This window comes from Nematostella vectensis, chromosome 5, assembly GCF_932526225.1.
Source record: "Nematostella vectensis chromosome 5, jaNemVect1.1, whole genome shotgun sequence".
Lineage (NCBI taxonomy): Eukaryota > Metazoa > Cnidaria > Anthozoa > Actiniaria > Edwardsiidae > Nematostella > Nematostella vectensis.
In genome coordinates this window covers 9,944,127-9,960,774 of record NC_064038.1, presented here as the reverse complement: position 1 = coordinate 9,960,774, position 16,648 = coordinate 9,944,127, and the positions used below count along the sequence as shown (strand labels likewise).

At 40.0% G+C, this 16,648-nt stretch overlaps 1 protein-coding gene across 5 annotated transcripts; it reads right to left on the bottom strand.

Annotated features, from left to right (window-relative positions):
- Positions 1-109: 109 nt before the first annotated feature.
- On the bottom strand, positions 110-16,547 carry LOC116613479. 5 transcript variants are annotated; one of them, XM_048728226.1, is made up of 8 exons: positions 15,001-16,547; positions 14,108-14,317; positions 13,338-13,481; positions 12,446-12,754; positions 11,680-11,718; positions 9,809-9,844; positions 9,383-9,406; positions 110-1,083 (listed from the first exon to the last, which is right to left on the bottom strand). In XM_048728226.1, the coding sequence occupies exons 1-8, from the start codon at positions 15,068-15,070 to the stop codon at positions 971-973; spliced, it is 945 nt and encodes a 314-aa protein (XP_048584183.1). In that variant the 5' UTR covers positions 15,071-16,547; the 3' UTR covers positions 110-970. The 5 variants fall into 5 exon arrangements, with proteins under 5 accessions (XP_048584183.1, XP_032242895.2, XP_032242897.2 ...); XM_032373965.2 differs by lacking the exon at positions 110-1,083 and adding an exon at positions 8,757-9,194; XM_032387004.2 differs by lacking the exons at positions 9,383-9,406; positions 9,809-9,844; positions 11,680-11,718; ... (2 more) ...; positions 14,108-14,317; positions 15,001-16,547 and adding an exon at positions 1,372-3,697.
- Between the last annotated feature and the right edge of the window lie 101 nt (positions 16,548-16,648).

Here is a 16,648-nt window from a genome sequence, read left to right as displayed (position 1 = left end):
ACACTAAAATAATAATAATAAACCTCTCTGCCACCCTTCACACAAAGCCCAGGGTGGGAGGGCGGGAAAAATATGAGCTTGATATATAAACGTTGAAAAGAACAAAGAATTATAGAGTGAAGCTGTGAACGTGTGCTAGCAATCAAGACTAGAGATAACTGAAATACAATATGCTGGCTTGAGCAATTAATCCCTTTAAGCTAGGTGCCCAAAGGGGGTAAATTCCTCAACCCAACATAAACCACTGACACTGTTTTGTGTTTGGCATAAGAGAAGTTTATTATAAAATCACTACAAACTGATAAATGAAAAACTAAAATAATAATAATAAACCCCTCTGCCACCAAACCACCGGCCAAACAACAAAACAGTGCAGAAGGCCTAACTACTGGCCTGAATGGAAGCACGTAGCTGGGAAGCAAGCGCCAATTTTGATTGATTACTAAATTCTAAATACAATTTGTAAGAGTCACTAGCCCAATCACCATACAACTGTATCAATTCCCCTGGTACTCCGTGGTTAAACGCCCAAGAGGCACAGCCGCGTCGAAATGAGTGACCCCGATATGAGTCAGCATGAGCAACCCCCACTGAGCAAAGCGCCAGACGAAATTCGGTAACAAAACGGGACTTCGTCAAAGCAAACGGGCCTGAATGACCAAGCAATAAAAACAGCGGTTTGCGTGCAGAAGCGGGTACCAGGCGAATCATGTTGTTATAGGCAGCGACCGGACATAATAACGAGCCTGGAATACGTAACAGAGGAATGTGTAATCGACGCTGACCGAACTGAATAGTTTTTGTATGCTTAAACGTGACGATAAGCCCGTGTTCGTTACACAAAACACCACCCCGTGTGAGATCGCGGGTAGGATTAAATGCCTTAATAGAAAGCGGTACGATATTAGCTATACGCGCCATAAGAAAAAATGCAAAGAGAAATGCGCAATACAATGTAGAAGAGTTAGCATCATGTTGATGCTAACTTAAATTGAGTCTTTAAATTACTATATGTCCCTGTGCTATAAGCAGCTTGTAATGTCTGTCGTAGATCCTTTTGCAGAGAGGCCAAAGCCGAGGAATCTGCAAGAAAGAGCGAGCGAATAAGTTACGACTGGAAGGCGAATTACCAAGGAGTCGTGAATGTGAAATGGTCCGATGAGATTGTAACACCCCTACGATTGGCGCAACGAGCGCTCTCCAGGAATCGTTCCTTAACAGTGGAGGCAACGGAGCCCCATCTTGAAAGCAAATCTGAATCACAATTCAACACAGACGGTAGGTGAACCGCTCTGATCTCAAAATCATAACTCGCTGACAAATAACAAATCTCGCGAAGACAGGAATTCAGGAAGGGATGGCGAGTTCTACCAGAATTCAATACCGTGACAGCAACCTGATTGTCACAGCGCACGGTTAAACGGAGTCCCGTCCACCGTTGACCCCACAACTTAAGCGCCACCACAATAGTGAGAAGTTCCAAACAATTTATATCGAGGGACTGAGCAACAACCACATCCAGAAATGAAGCGTGGAAATATTCATTGTCACAAACGCCTCCACAACCAACCAGGCAAGCGTCTGTAGAAAAAACTTCCCCCGGAGAACTCCAAGAGGTAGTTTTAATCATAGATACTCCGTTGTATTCCCGCAGGAAATGACACCACCAAATAATATCCTTGCGAAATTCCGCGGTTAAATTAACGTGAAGATGATTGTATTGAACTGTTCGTAGCAGACTTAATAAGCGCGAGATAAACACCCGACTCTGACGAACACACTTTGAAACAAACACAAGTTTGCCAACTAGGGATTGTAACTCCCGTTTGCAAGCAGTTTTGCGGTTCCTCCAATCATGTAAGAGAAGCTCTAACTCCGCTAGCCGCTCAGGACTAACTGACAACGTAAATGAATTCGTGTCTACCATCACTCCCAAACACAGCATGAGCGATGAAGGCGGACAAGCTTTGGAAACAGATTCGATCAGTCCCAGAGAGGAGAGAAGAGTCCCCAGCTGCTCAAAATCGGAAGTCGCAGAGCTAGCCTCAGAAACCCCAATGAAATCATCCAAATAATTAAATAAAACTTTTCCTTGCTGTCGATGAATCCAAGCTACCGCTGAGGTGGCGCGCTGACATGCCTGAGCAGCAGAGCGTAACCCCATAGTTAAAACAGTGTCAAAGTAATAATGTCCATTCCAAATATACCCAAGTAAACGGTAATCGCCGGGATCCACAGGAAACTGCCTATACGCCTGCCGCAGATCCCTCTTATAGAGAAAACAACCCGGGCCAAACTGCACGATCGCTTCCACAATGTCATCTATAGTGGGATAACAAGTCACGAACGGATCTCCCAGAAAACTATCACACGGAATACCATCATTTACTGAACCGCCCTTAGGCCAGCTCAAGTCCACAATTACCCTACGTTCTTCAGAATCTCGCTTGGGAACCGTGTTCAACGGTGAAGTAACAAATCCACCCCCGAAGGGAGGATCCGTAAACGGCCCAGCGACACGACCAAGCGATACTTCACGTTGTAAATGCTCTGAAACTTGAGTCGCAAAATTGAGCGCACCCCGGTGAGTGCGAGCATCAAAAATAGGAACAGTATCGCCAGTGAAACCCACCGGCCAACCAAACTCCAGGAAATCACAAATCATTTGGTCGGCATAATCATACAACAAAGTCCTCCAAGTATTGATCTTTAGGGAACTTGGAACGGGCAGGCGAGAAACCACAAAGTTCGGGCGACCAGAACGAAAAAACTAACTCATGTGCGTACAAATAAAAATCATTCGCCTGCTGAGAGTCACGAGGAAAGGCCGTGGAAAAACCACGACAGTCTAGAACACCAGCCTCCACCGGCTGAGGAAAACACACATCATGAATATAATCAGCGCCCGTGGAAAAGCCACGACAGTCAGGAACTGCAGCCTTTAGCGGCTGGGAGCAAGCATCAGCATTCAAAGCACAAAACGACATATCCGGAAATGAAGCAACAGTAACGGAAGGAACGCCCCCAATGTCTTGACCAAGGGCGAAGTTTATCAGTTTTTTGATTCCCCTGAAAGAGGACAATCAGATGAATCCTCTCTATGCGATTCCTGTTTTCTCGATTGTACCCAACAAGCCGCACAAATATGTTTTACCCATTTACGTTCGCCTCGGACGTAACCATAATGATCCTTGGTATGAATGCACTTCTCGCGTTGATAATCTCTACAAAACAATGTCGGCCCTGAACTGTAAGACTGCTTTTTCGGCGGTGAAAGTAGCTGACCATGGAGGGTTCTGCTTTCGAGGTGGGAAAAGGAATCACCCCACTTCAATAAGCCACGTTCGATTTCAAGCAAAACCGCTCCATGGAAGGCAAGCACCGCCTCCCATTCGTATAGCTGTGCGTGGTACATCAGCGTTACCAAATGTTTGTGTCGTTCGGCGCGCTCGAACGAACTGATCTCTCGTAATTGTAGAATCTGTGCATACCCCGCCACGAATTCTGCCATGGTAAGACGTTCGTAAGTATGAGCTTGATATATAAACGTTGAAAAGAACAAAGAATTATACATCTACATCTACATCTACATTGTTAATCCACAAAGGGGTTACCATCACTGTGGATATAAATTAATTGTATAAATAAATACATTCATTAATTAATTAACTAAAATAAATAAAATAAATAAATTAAAAAATTAAAAAATAAAAATAAAAAAATAAATAAAAAATAAAAAACATAAAATAAAATAATAATAGAAATAATAATAATAATAATAATAATAATAATAATAATAATAATAATAATAATAATAATAATAATAATAATAATAATAATAATAAATAAATAATAATACAAATAATAATAAGGCAGAATAAAAATAATAATAAGGCAGAATAAAAAAAGGTGAAATAAAGTAAAAAGATAAAAATCGTTTAAACAGCATTATTGGTATTAATATAATTTTATTAATTTAATTTAATTTTATTCGTTCTCTAAAAATATCTGCACTAGTGGAATCCAGGGTAAGGCGGGGCAGCTTGTTCCATTCTTTTATTGTCCTACAGAAAAACGAGTTCTTATTAGCTTCTGTTCTTGGACATAACTCAATAAATTTATCTGGATGAGAGCTGCGTAATTGGCGGGTGCGTCTATCAATATTGTCTGGTATCTTAAGTGCTGATTTTTTTTTAACAGCCTTGTAAAATAATGTAAGCCTGGCATCCTGGCGCCTTTTAGAGAGAGGGGGCCACTCCAAATCGTTTAGGATGTTTGTGACTGTGCCAGGAGTCCTATCCCAGCAATTTTTAACAAAACGACCCGCCCTCCTTTGAACCTTCTCAATCTGTTTGACGTGTTTCTTCAACCATGGATCCCAGGCAGAGCTGGCATACTCTAAGTGTGGAAGAACGAGCGATTTATAAGCAGCTTCCTTAATGTTCGCTGGGCAGTTGCTTAGGTTGCGCCTAAGAAAACCTAAGGTCTGGTTGGCTTTGGACACTTTGTTGTTTATATGCCAGCTCCAGTCAAGTGTGTTCGAGAGCTCGACGCCTAGGTATGGATGGTGTTCGACTGGTTTAAGGATGTGGTTCATTAATGTGTAGTTAAATACTATAGGTTCCCTATTTCTCGTGACTCTCATGACAAAACATTTTGTTGGGTTAAAGGACATGAGCCATTTCTCTGCCCATTTCTCGATGGAGGTAAGATCAGACTGGAGCTGATGTGCATCAGAAGTTGCCTCGATGACACTGTATAAAAGAGTATCATCAGCAAACAATCTTATGGTAGAAGATTTACAATCATTGCCGATGTCATTTATGTAGAGTAAAAACATCAGTGGGCCGAGAACAGTCCCCTGGGGCACACCAGATGACACACTTATAGGGGCAGATGAGACTCCATCAACAAGAACGGATTGTTCCCTATGTGTTAACCAGGTTGTAAGCCAGGTCTTTAGGAGACCCCGAATTCCATAAAAATCGAGCTTGGAAATAAGCCGCTGGTGGGGAACAATATCAAAGGCTTTACTAAAATCCATGATGATCAGATCAGTTTGTCTGCCGAGATCTAGAGCTTTCCCCACATCCTCTAGGGTGGTTATTAATTGTGTTTCACAGGAAAAGAACCTGCGAAAACCATGTTGGAACTTGACAAGGATATTATGGGTATCAAGATGATTCATTATGTCATGGAAAATAATGTGCTCAAGTATTTTACAAGGTACAGCAGTCAGTGAAATAGGACGGTAGTTGGAAGGGATATTCTTATTTCCCTTTTTGAACACTGGGGTCACATTTGCACTGAGCCAGTCATTCGGGAGAGTACCGGTCTCTAAAGATTGTGTGAACAAGAACGTCAGAGCTGGGGCGATTTCATGGGCAGCTTCTTGTAAAATTTTACAGGGGATTAAATCAGGGCCATTAGCTTTCTTCGGGTTAACATTTTGAAGTAGTTTGATAACACCGTCTATAGATATTAAAGTAGACGGTATAGTCGGATAAGGACTTGGTCCAAGTGTAGGTATAGAACTATTATTTTCATGAGTGAAAACGGACTGGAACTGTGAACTCAGAGCACGTGCCTTACCAAGACTGTCACTGACTAATTCACCCTTATCATCGCGTAGGGGAGCAACACCAACATCATGGGTCTTTTTGGACTTGATGTACGTCCAGAACCGTTTGGTTATGGTATGGTTCGCTGTTTCACTACCCTCTGGGACTGTTAAGAGCTGGGACACATACTCGCTGTGTGCCTTAGCGAGATTTTTCTTTACGAGTTTACGCAAGTCTTTAAATTTTTTCCAGGCAGCATGGTTGTTACAGTGTTTGGCATGGTTATATAGACGTTGCTTTTTTCGGATTAACCTTTTAATGGAACTGGTGATCCATGGCAAGTTCCATCTACCACTGATGTTTTTTTGTGGGATATGTTTTTTCATGATCTCAGTGATTGTGGTTTTAAAGAAATCATAGTTTTCATTGATCAATTTATGATAGGCCTCATTGTTGAAGTAATTATCAAGATGTTTTTTAAGGTCAGTTTTCACTGCACCCATATTACCTTTCTTAAATACAAAGACTTTACGAGGCTTTTTCTTGTTGAAGGAGGGCTTCAAGTTTAGATCAAATAACACCAGATCATGATCACTCATGCCGGGCTCAACCACTAGGTCTAATACCATCTCTGGGCAAGTGGTGAGAACAAGATCGAGGGTGTTCTCCCCTCTAGTTGGCTCCATAACATGTTGAGTCAGTGAGTGGTCGTTCACAATGTCCAAAAACTTGTGGTTTACTTCAAGCCCATAAGTAGGATTAGGTCTTACAGCGTAGTTATCATCTTCCCATGATATACTAGGCAGGTTCAGGTCACCGGTAATGAGGATGTTTGGAATTGGATTTTTAACCAGCTTGCATAATGCACCATCGAGAGCTACAAGGGGGTCAACATTTGAGTCTGGGGTCCTATAGACTGAGCCAACAAAAAGTGATTTGCTTCCTGCAATATTTATCTTTGGCCAGATGCCTTCATAATTACCATCCATTTGCTCCTCGTGAGTCACCACAAGATGGTTGGAGAAAGCAGACAACACCCCTCCACCAAATTCGTTTCTATCCTTACGAAAAATGGTGTAACCTTTCTCCAGAATTTCAGCCGAAAAGACAGTGTCATTAATGTGGGTCTCATTTACATTAACAATATCGGGTTTGTAGTTGTCAATCAGGCTTTGAAATTCAAGGCGTTTATCTTTACCCTTTAAGCTACAAGCATTCAGTGTTAACACTCTCAATTTGTGGGGGTCTTTCATTATATTTGATGCAGGAGATCTTTGCCTGGGGGAGGATGTTAGTGGCTGGGGCGATTCTGAGCCGGATGATTGTACTGATGTTGATAAAGATAAATAATAATTGTCATCAGGAATGTCAGGACCACTTGATGACTTTGAGAAATTGGCCACATCACAGGCACAGCAGATCCAAGAACAGGAACTGTTAGCAAGTGTATTGTAACTTTCATTGCTTATTGAGCAGCATTTTGTGTGATACCATGCATCGCAGTAGTCGCACTGAATACCCTTCTGGTTGCATTTAACTGGTTTTGAGCATGCTCCACAGGGATACCGGTAGGTGGGACCGGGATTGAGAGGGATGTCCCCACTAAGAATGAGTAGGCGAAAGGCGAGTGAGCTTGGGTTACTCCTTGGAGCGATCAATTTTCTACGATTGGGATGAATATTGTTCATGAAAATTTTAACTTTGTCCAGGCTCATTTCAAAAAGTGCTGGTGAAATGAAGGGTCCGGCCTTAGACTCAATTAGTGGGCTCTGCCACCGTAATAAGAAATTCTGGAGATGTAGAGCAAATAGGAGTACTATCAAGGGGGCCATGAGGTGGCCTGCCATTATGCCAGATATAATTATTATATATATATATATATATTTTTTTTTTTTGAAAAAGAATTACAGAAATAGTATTGTAGGTTATTTTCCGGTTATTCCGGTTAAATAATTGTTTGATTGTATATAATTATTTGATTAGTTTCCCTTTCTTTTATTTAACTAGATCAATTAATTATTAATAATCAATAATCAAGGTAAAATTAAGTAGAATAAAATAGTTAAAAGACTACAATGAAAATGCAGGGTGGCAAAAACAAGTTGGACTCGAGTCGCCCGTAAACTGAACCAACGCGCTCAGTCAACAATGCACTTAGAACCCACTGGTAGAAAAACTCCAAGCAGTATTACACAACAACGCAATCCGACCGCAATCACTAACTCTTTGTCATCAACCCAACTGTGACTGGCCTACCGTGAGACTGAAACAACAACAGCGCATCGCAATCAGGGCTCAGATAAATATGCAAATCCTTCGCAGAATTTACAGGCGACTGATTTCGGAGCTGAATAAATTATTGTTTGTAAGTGAAGAATTATCCAAAATATCACTTAAGCCTATGGCGAAAACACAAAGTACAGTTTCAAACACAAGAAAACTAAGCCGGAAAAACAGGAGACAACGTGGGAAGTCAGTTTTTGTCGTAGGACAAAACAGTGTGACAGATTCACAACAGTAAAAATATAGAAATGGCGGGAAAGACTCACGAAGTGCAACCAGTTTAGTCAAGAAAGGCTACAGGAGAAACCTTATGGCAAAAGAAAACCCTCTTGTATTACCTTATGACCCTTAACCTGTGATATTTGTGATACTCATGCGACTTCAATGATGCAACGCTGCATTCAAGAAATCCAAAAAATTTCAATTTTCAATACGCGAATTTCTGCCTTAAAATAAACTAATATTGCTATTCTCCAACTCTTCTATATAGTCAGTAAATGAGAATGAATGTTGTAATGGTTTGATGTCTGGCGAAATACCTTGAAGGCTCCACAACTCTCCACCTCGCGCTAACAGTCAGCGAGTCCTATAGAGTTATAGAGTGAAGCTGTGAACGTGTGCTAGCAATCAAGACTAGAGATAACTGAAATACAATATGCTGGCTTGAGCAATTAATCCCTTTAAGCTAGGTGCCCAAAGGGGGGTAGCAGTTCGCCAATGTTGAGCTTATGCCAAGGTTGTGTAAGGTCACGCGTGTCTCGACAGGTTCTTTGTGAAGTGGAATATTTTTGCGTGAATCCCGAGAACTGTACAAAGCATGCACGATAAATACGTAGCTGGTTCGGTTGTGTCCCACACTGAAAGTATATTCTTTATTAAAAAAAAAAAAAAAAACATTTGCACCCAAAACAATTTCTCTGATAAAAATAATAGTTTAATTGAAGCACTAAAAACATGTGAATTAGCCTCGAAAAACACTTTCATCCGTAATCTAATCTACAAGCTGTCTCTTTTGAAAAAAGGTATACATTAATATTTTTTGGCACAAACGAACCCCTACTGGTCATTTTCTTTGATTTTTTAGATATTCAAATGCGGGGTGGGGGCAGTTCCAAGCCCTCTATCCCCTGGCTGCGATAGGCTATTTTCGGCCACCCGCCTTAGTATAGCTAAGCCTCTAAATGCTGTCTATTGCTAAAACAAATTGGCAAAACATGATAAAACCCAACCCACTTAGAAATCGAAACTAGAAATGGAAACTCGTTCCCAGTAATCAAAGTGCTGTCCGTGACATCCACAGGAGCCCCGGTAGCACAATGGCGATTCTTGAGGCAGTGTAGCGAGTTGAACCTTTTAAATGAAAAAAAAAAAAAAAAAATCCCATCGATGAAATCAAGCAAAACACGCAAACTACTTAAGAAACAGATAAATGAACGAACAAGCAAAAAAATATACTTACAAACAAGCGAACGAATGGCGAACAAAACAAAACAACAAATAAAAAATTCCCACCAATTAATTCCTCCTTCAACGCTTACCTGACCTTGGATCCCACTGTGTCCCTTTCAAAAATGCAAACAAATTTCATGAGTCGTGAACATATCAACCCAACTTGGACAGAAATCTTGTCAAAATCGGGTGAAATACAATAAATATGTGAAAAACCCAAGAGAGACAGTGTGGGTTAACACAGAGAATGTATGAACATTCTCACAAAAATTAGGCTTGTGATGAGGTCCAAAATCTTGTGACACCCGCTTTTAACGAGGGATACTTGACAGCTATGCGTGCATATGAGATATAAACAAAAACAATAGCTCCCTAGTCGTGACTTGTGCAGGTGCTGATAGCGGGATCGTAATCAAGGGTGAATCTAAGGCTAAAGGAGTGACCCCCCTTTCCCATCACCCCCCCCTCCCCCGGATTGCTTGCAATCTTTGAATTTTCGACCTACCATGACTTACCGGTGAGAACGGGACCAGTTGTTGCCCTTGTCGGACCTGGGAAGGAAATGAGCACGTCAGCCCCACCTTTGTTATTAGTGCTTTTACACCTTTTGCTGTTCAATAACGGGAAAGGGACATTCATTTGTGCTAAACGTTGCATCGTTAACGTGCATTGTACTTTCATCAACATCGCACGAAACATCCTTAGCGTGACTCTGCTTTCAATAACAATGATTGAATATGCGCGAACATTCAATAGCATCAACAACTCAATTGGGCTTCATTCGGGATGGAATGAACATTCTTTTGCATGCAATCGAAAATTCAATTACACGTTTGGACAATCAGTAGCGTTTATTGACAATCAGTTATAAAAAATAGAAAATTCATTAGTGCCATTAACATAAACAAAGACAATCAATAAGCCTTTTCAGACAATCATGTTCATCAATGTGACATTCATCAATGTGGTTTGACAACCATTTATCCGATTTAAACCAAACAACAAGGAAAAATAAAATTTCATTAGAGTAACTATTTTTCTCTTTTAGTTAAACAGTGGGCTCCTAAAATTAAGAGAAATATAGAACTATAAATAATTTTTAACAAAAAGCAAGACAAACAAACAACACTTTTTGTGGAGGGTTTATAAAATCAAAAAATATATACTCACTCGTTCGCTATAGAAAAACAGAAAACGTTTGTATGAGAAATGCCGCCGAGAAACCCCTCGAACACAGGGAAGAGCTAGAAGAGGGGAGAGAGCGTACCGCCAAGTATGTGGTCAAATTGAAAGAAATATCACAGTCACTTTGGCTACTTCGCCCACTAACGGTCTTATCTTCCACTTTTCTATCATCGGGGGAATGAATGCACTAAGATTCAACGACTTCACAAACACGACTGAATCTTTACCCCAAGGAAAACGTCATTTTTATTTACGACGGTGCACCAGCGCACCATAACCCACTAGATACCGGCCCAAACACTGAGCTAAAAAGTTACCGACCTACGGCCCATTTCTCAACTTCGGAGGCTACAACAAAGGAACAGTCACGGAAGCGAAATGTGGGCAATGGTTTCGTTTTATGCAAACCTACATACTGAGGTATGTTGAGGTATGTGTTAATAGAGATCAATTTCAGGTATAAATGTCACTTCAAAAATCGAAATAAAACTAATGATATTTTCTTTTCTTACAATGTTTGTTTGAATCGAACAAATGATTGTCAAACCACATTCATGAATGTCACCTTGATGAACAAGATTGTCTGAAATGGCTTGTTGATTGTCCTTGTTTTGTTAATAGCACTAATGAATTTTCTATTTCGTTTAACTGATTGTCATTAAACGCTACTGATTTTCCAAACGTGCAATTGAATTTTCATTGCGCGCAAAAGAATTTTCGTTCCAATCGAATTGAATGTCCAAGTGCGTTATTGTTTCTCCGTTGATGCTAATGAATGTTTACGAATATTCAATTATTGTTATTGAAAGTCGAGTCACGCTAAATGAAGTTTCGTTTGATGTTGATGAACTTACAATACACGCTATCGATGTAACTTTTGGCACAAATGAATGTCCCTTTCCCGTTAATGAACAGCAAAAGGTGTATTCCGTATTGGAAGATAAAATAGGTGAAGAAATCTCGAAATAAACCTCTTATAATACATACTAAGTTTCTAATTTATACTCTACTTGAACTTCTACATACTAATTTTAAAATTTCACAAGAGCCTCAAGTCAGCCGATGGAAATTGATGCCTTTTCAAATTTGGTATTTTGCTAGGATGACAAAATGGCGGCTTTCTGGGGCTCTTTTTTCGATCTTTTTTCTACTCAGGATTGCCTCTCATTCATTGTGAGTTTAAATAGTTGTGTGTTACTACCTGGATTACTAGTGGTTTTTGGAGCTTGAGTGAATCCATCTGAGAGGAAATAAAATAAATAAAATATAAAATATAAAATAAACAAAAAATAAGTAAAAAATTCAAAAATTGTCCTTACGTTCTAAAATGTTGTTAACGCAAACCTTAAAGCACCACAACAGATATTACATCACAACACACATATAACACAACACACACTACAACGTGACACACATTTTACAACAAAACCACATAATATCTTGTAACAACACACATTACAACATACATTTTACATCACAACGACATTGCAACACAACACAAAACATATTAAATCACAGTCAGTGTTCAAATAAAAATGACTCGAGAAAGGTTAGGGAGAAGAATAGACCGAGACGCTCGTGGCACGACGTCGGAACAGAACTAAATTTAATGTTATGGCACAACTTGATGCACGTGCAGAAACTTTACAAATATGGGGATGATGTCTAAATATGGCAAGAAACCACAGCAGTCCCAATTGTAGGAATGTAACAAGTTCCAGCATTATACACAGACAAACCAAGGCAACTGACTTTACATAGTGCACCACCACACTAAAAAAACACATAATGCATGCCTTGAAACTTGAAATAGGCTAAGAAAGCCTATCCCTAACAATACAAAACTGAGGAAACTGCGCACCCCTTGACAAAATAAACGCACAACAACTTTTCCCACCCTTTCACACACTGTGAGATTTCCCGTGGGGATTCGAGTTGAACAGTGTTAGACTGCTTATGAATTGTACCTCTGACGTCAGTACTTGCTGCTATGGTGTAGTTGCGCATGTTCCGTAGTTTCATTCCAAGCTCGCACGTGTAAAGCCCCGCCTCTGTCGGGCCCACGACCCCAATAGCCAGCGGTTGCAATGCTACGGTTGATATAGCTTGATCGTTTAAGTATGTCGTGCGGACGGTTTTGTTGTTCTTGGCCCATGTCTGACGCGCGACTCGAGTGTTAAACGGGTTCGTGCCGACATCTGTGATGTTACAGATCAGCGTCATGTTGTCACGTGACTTTGGGTCAAAATGGACTTTGAGTGCCGGGATCTCTGAGCCTATAACATAAAGATGCCTAGCGTTAAACGCACACAGTCACACCAATCAAACTAATGTATTGCGCAATTTCAATAACAAAATCGCCTTTTAACCGAGCCGAAGCTTTTCACTCTCCCAAAAGACCGGTTCCTTTCTTAATAATTTCATCTTCTAATATCTGTGCGTCTGATTTACGACCCGGACTATCTGTGGGTCTGATTTACGAGGAATGACCACAATGCTGAACCCGTGCCGGACTTTCTGTGCGTTTGACTTACAAGCCGAACTATCTTTAAGTCTGACTTACGAGCGGAACTATCTGTGTGTCTGACTCACGAGCCGGACTATCTGTTCGTCTGACTTACGAGCCGGACTATCTGTGTGTTTGACTTACGAGCCGGACTATCTGTTCGTCTGACTTACGAGCCGGACTATCTTTAAGTCTGACTTACGAGCCGGACTATCTGTGTGTCTGACTTACGAACTCGACTAGTATCTTTAAGTCTGAATTACGAGCCGGACTATCACTCCTTCTGACTTACGAACTGGACTATTATCTTTAAGTTTGGCCTACGAGCCTGACTATCTTTATATCTGACTTACGAGGAATGACCACAATGCTGAACCCGTGCCGGATTATCTGTGCGTCTGCCCGCACTGTGCACTCGTAGCTTCCAACCACAGCCTGACCATCCCGACCGGTCACGTTATTCAGGTGAAGCGAAGCAAAAAGTTTTCTGCCGTTTTCTAAAAGAGAAAATCAAATTATTTGCCATTTTCATGATTTAAAATACGCTTGACCGAAAAGGTGAAAACACGAAAAAAACGTTTAGGGTATAAATCATTCAATGTAAACCCACAGTCCAAAATAATAATTTCAAAGGAATGATCAATAGATAAAATGAATCAAACAATCAAGAGAATCAGTCTGTCAATCATTTCAGGGATGTTGTTGTTGTTGTTAGCTAGAATTCCGTTCAAAAATGCTGTTATTAAAATGGTAAAGCGATTTTGTTTATAAAAAGGACAGGTATGCTAAGGAATGTGCTAGAAAGTGCTAGAAAGTGCTATTGGTGCCAACATTGTGCACACTATCGAGCTGCAAGTTAAATGTAGAATAGTTTCTTAGCTTCCTAAATAAACAAATACAATAAATTGGGTTTAAAGATACTTTTTATCATCTATATATAAGATATGATAACTATTTATCTACTTTTGCTTTTTTGGAATAAAAACATATTCATGATTGCCCATATGAAGACATTTTAAAAGTTCAACTAAATCTCAAATTCTATTTCGAAATATAGCTCAAAAGTGCTCAAAGCGATGGAAGACCCCGGATGAACAAGGGAAGACCCGGATAAAGACTTTACCTTCTGTCCTGTTGCTATAGTACGTATGTCCCTCTGGTCCTTCATCCGGGATATTAATCCTATTGTTGAACTGATCGACATTTGCGAACGAAAAGGACGATGGGATGACACTGACATTGGCTGCGTCATACCCAATGCAGGTCACGTGAACATCTTCATGCTCGATGGGGTACATATTGTTCGGAAACGGTGAAACTATTTGCAGAGCGCCTAAAAGAAAGAAAAAATGCAACAATCAGGACATGGATAAGATCCGCCCCCAAAAAATCTAATGGAGAGCCCGCTAATTCGTTGGCAATTTTTTCACAATGTCTGCGAGCTCCTCCCCGCGATTTCCCGCGCACACGACACAAACACTCTTCATTCATCCCTCGGGAGTACAGTCAATTTCCAACAAAGTGATGTACACTTTGTAGCAAACTTTGCCCAAGTTGTGTGTGTGTTTATTTATTTGCTTATCTTTTTGCTTTGATTTTTACGAAAATCGCCCTTTTGCAGATGAAACGACATTGCTTATGTATGAAAAATGCGCGCGCGTGACTTTTTGTATTCGCAAATTAGTCTTTGTCTCAGGAAATGTGTCCTTTATATCAGGAATTCGCCTGGACAAATTTGGAAAGCTAACAAATAATTGCGCTGTACCTGTACAGACAAGCACGCATCTCTTACACTAATATTCAGTAACTGCTCTCCATAGAAAAAAATACTGTAATATTTGTGAATTCCAAACAGAATTTGGGGACAGTTTAGCAGCAGTTTCCCCCCTTTTTTTCTGAAAAAGCAAAGAAATGTTCTTTTTTAAATTTTGGCATAGAAATGACAATGTTAGTGCACAGCCCAAAGATAGGAATCCCGCAGCATCGTTGGATAAGAAAGAACTATTATTTTCTTACCTTTAACTACCAAAGTGTTGATCATCAAGGTAAATGCTATTACCAAAATTTTAGCTGGCGTGTGAGCCATGGCAATGTTTGGGACGTCTGCTTCTCTAAGCTCTTGACGGTATGTGATTTCCGTTAGAAGAGCATTCGCGTTTTTAATGTTTTTCACACTTCTAAAATAGGCAGGTGATCTAACATCCAATGGGAGTAACGAAGAAAAATATTAAGGGGGGTTACCATGGTTACCAGGGAAATAAGAAATGTTGCAACTCTCATAGGCCCCAGAATACAGAAAACATATTGCCGAGTATATTTTTTGACTGTTTCAAAATATGAAGAGAGCTGATCGTATAACTTAGGACGTTTGACGCTTATGTTAGCCATTATAGCCTATACAGTACCCTTACAGAACTATGTCTATGTCTATATGTCTATATGTCTATTTGTCTATATGTCTATATGTCTATATGTCTATATGTCTATATGTCTATATGTCTATATGTCTATATGTCTATGTTGTGTGTCAAGTCATACCGTGTATTTTTGTAGTGCTAGATAGTTCACGTTGAAATTTTCGGATAATTATACATCAAAGGGGTGTTTGAAAGTACAAAAAACAGCGTAGGTAAGAGGAGGGAGGTGGAGGAGGGAATTGTGAAGGAGTGTTTGTATAAGGAGATAAATCAACGGAACTGCGAGGGGAGGATGTGGTCGGCATTTTATTTATATATTTTTTTACTCTATCCGTCAGAGGAAATAATTCAAGAGCTTACTGACTCCAATAACAAAAACATTGAATTGGCTTTGATTTAAAATACGTCCTTTGTATGAAGGTTTTTGCTAATGGAGACGAAACAATAGAAGTGAGACTACATAATTAAAAATAAGGACTACAGAAAGGGCCCGTATAAAGAGTTGTCCGGTAAATAGAGGATAACTCTATAATCCGGACTGTAAATAATACGTTGGCTAGAAGTATATTTTTAGCCTGCTTAAACGAGTTTAGATTATTCTTATTTTGCCGCTATCAACATACCCACCTGTTTTTATTATCACTTTTTTTTCTTAAATGATAATTGATCAAAATGTATCGCGAAAAGGATTCATTGCTGGTATAGCCAAGACCCTTTTTAAGATACCATGAAATATGCATAAGTTTTTGGTCCTTTTATTTTTATAAAATTCGCTCTTTCTTTCTGACTAGGTTAGCGATTTTAATATGTTCCGTCATAAGAGATGGAAGAGGAACTGACATTAGAACTCGAGGAACTTCTCGTGCCAGAGAGTGTAATAAAAACAGCGGGGGCTTATTTCCAAAAGGAGAGGGGGGGGGGCATATTGGAGAAGGGTGATTGCGTTTTATTTCAGAATCTCGATTCCCGTTTTCGAAGCCAAGTATTTTTTTTCAACCTACAAAAGTCTTAGAGGCTCATGTCCACCTGACAGGAATGATCGTCGTATTCTTAGGGGTTATCTGGAAAATAGTTTTTTATATTAGAACCCTTCCCCCCCCCCCCCCCCCCCCGGGATATTACACTTGTCTCCACATTGACGACTTGTTGACAACTGTTGTCCTTTTACATTAGAACCAAGCAAGAATCACTTGTTATCCCTGACGAAAGTCAGAAAATTGTCTGAAACTATTCATGGCGTGTTCGCA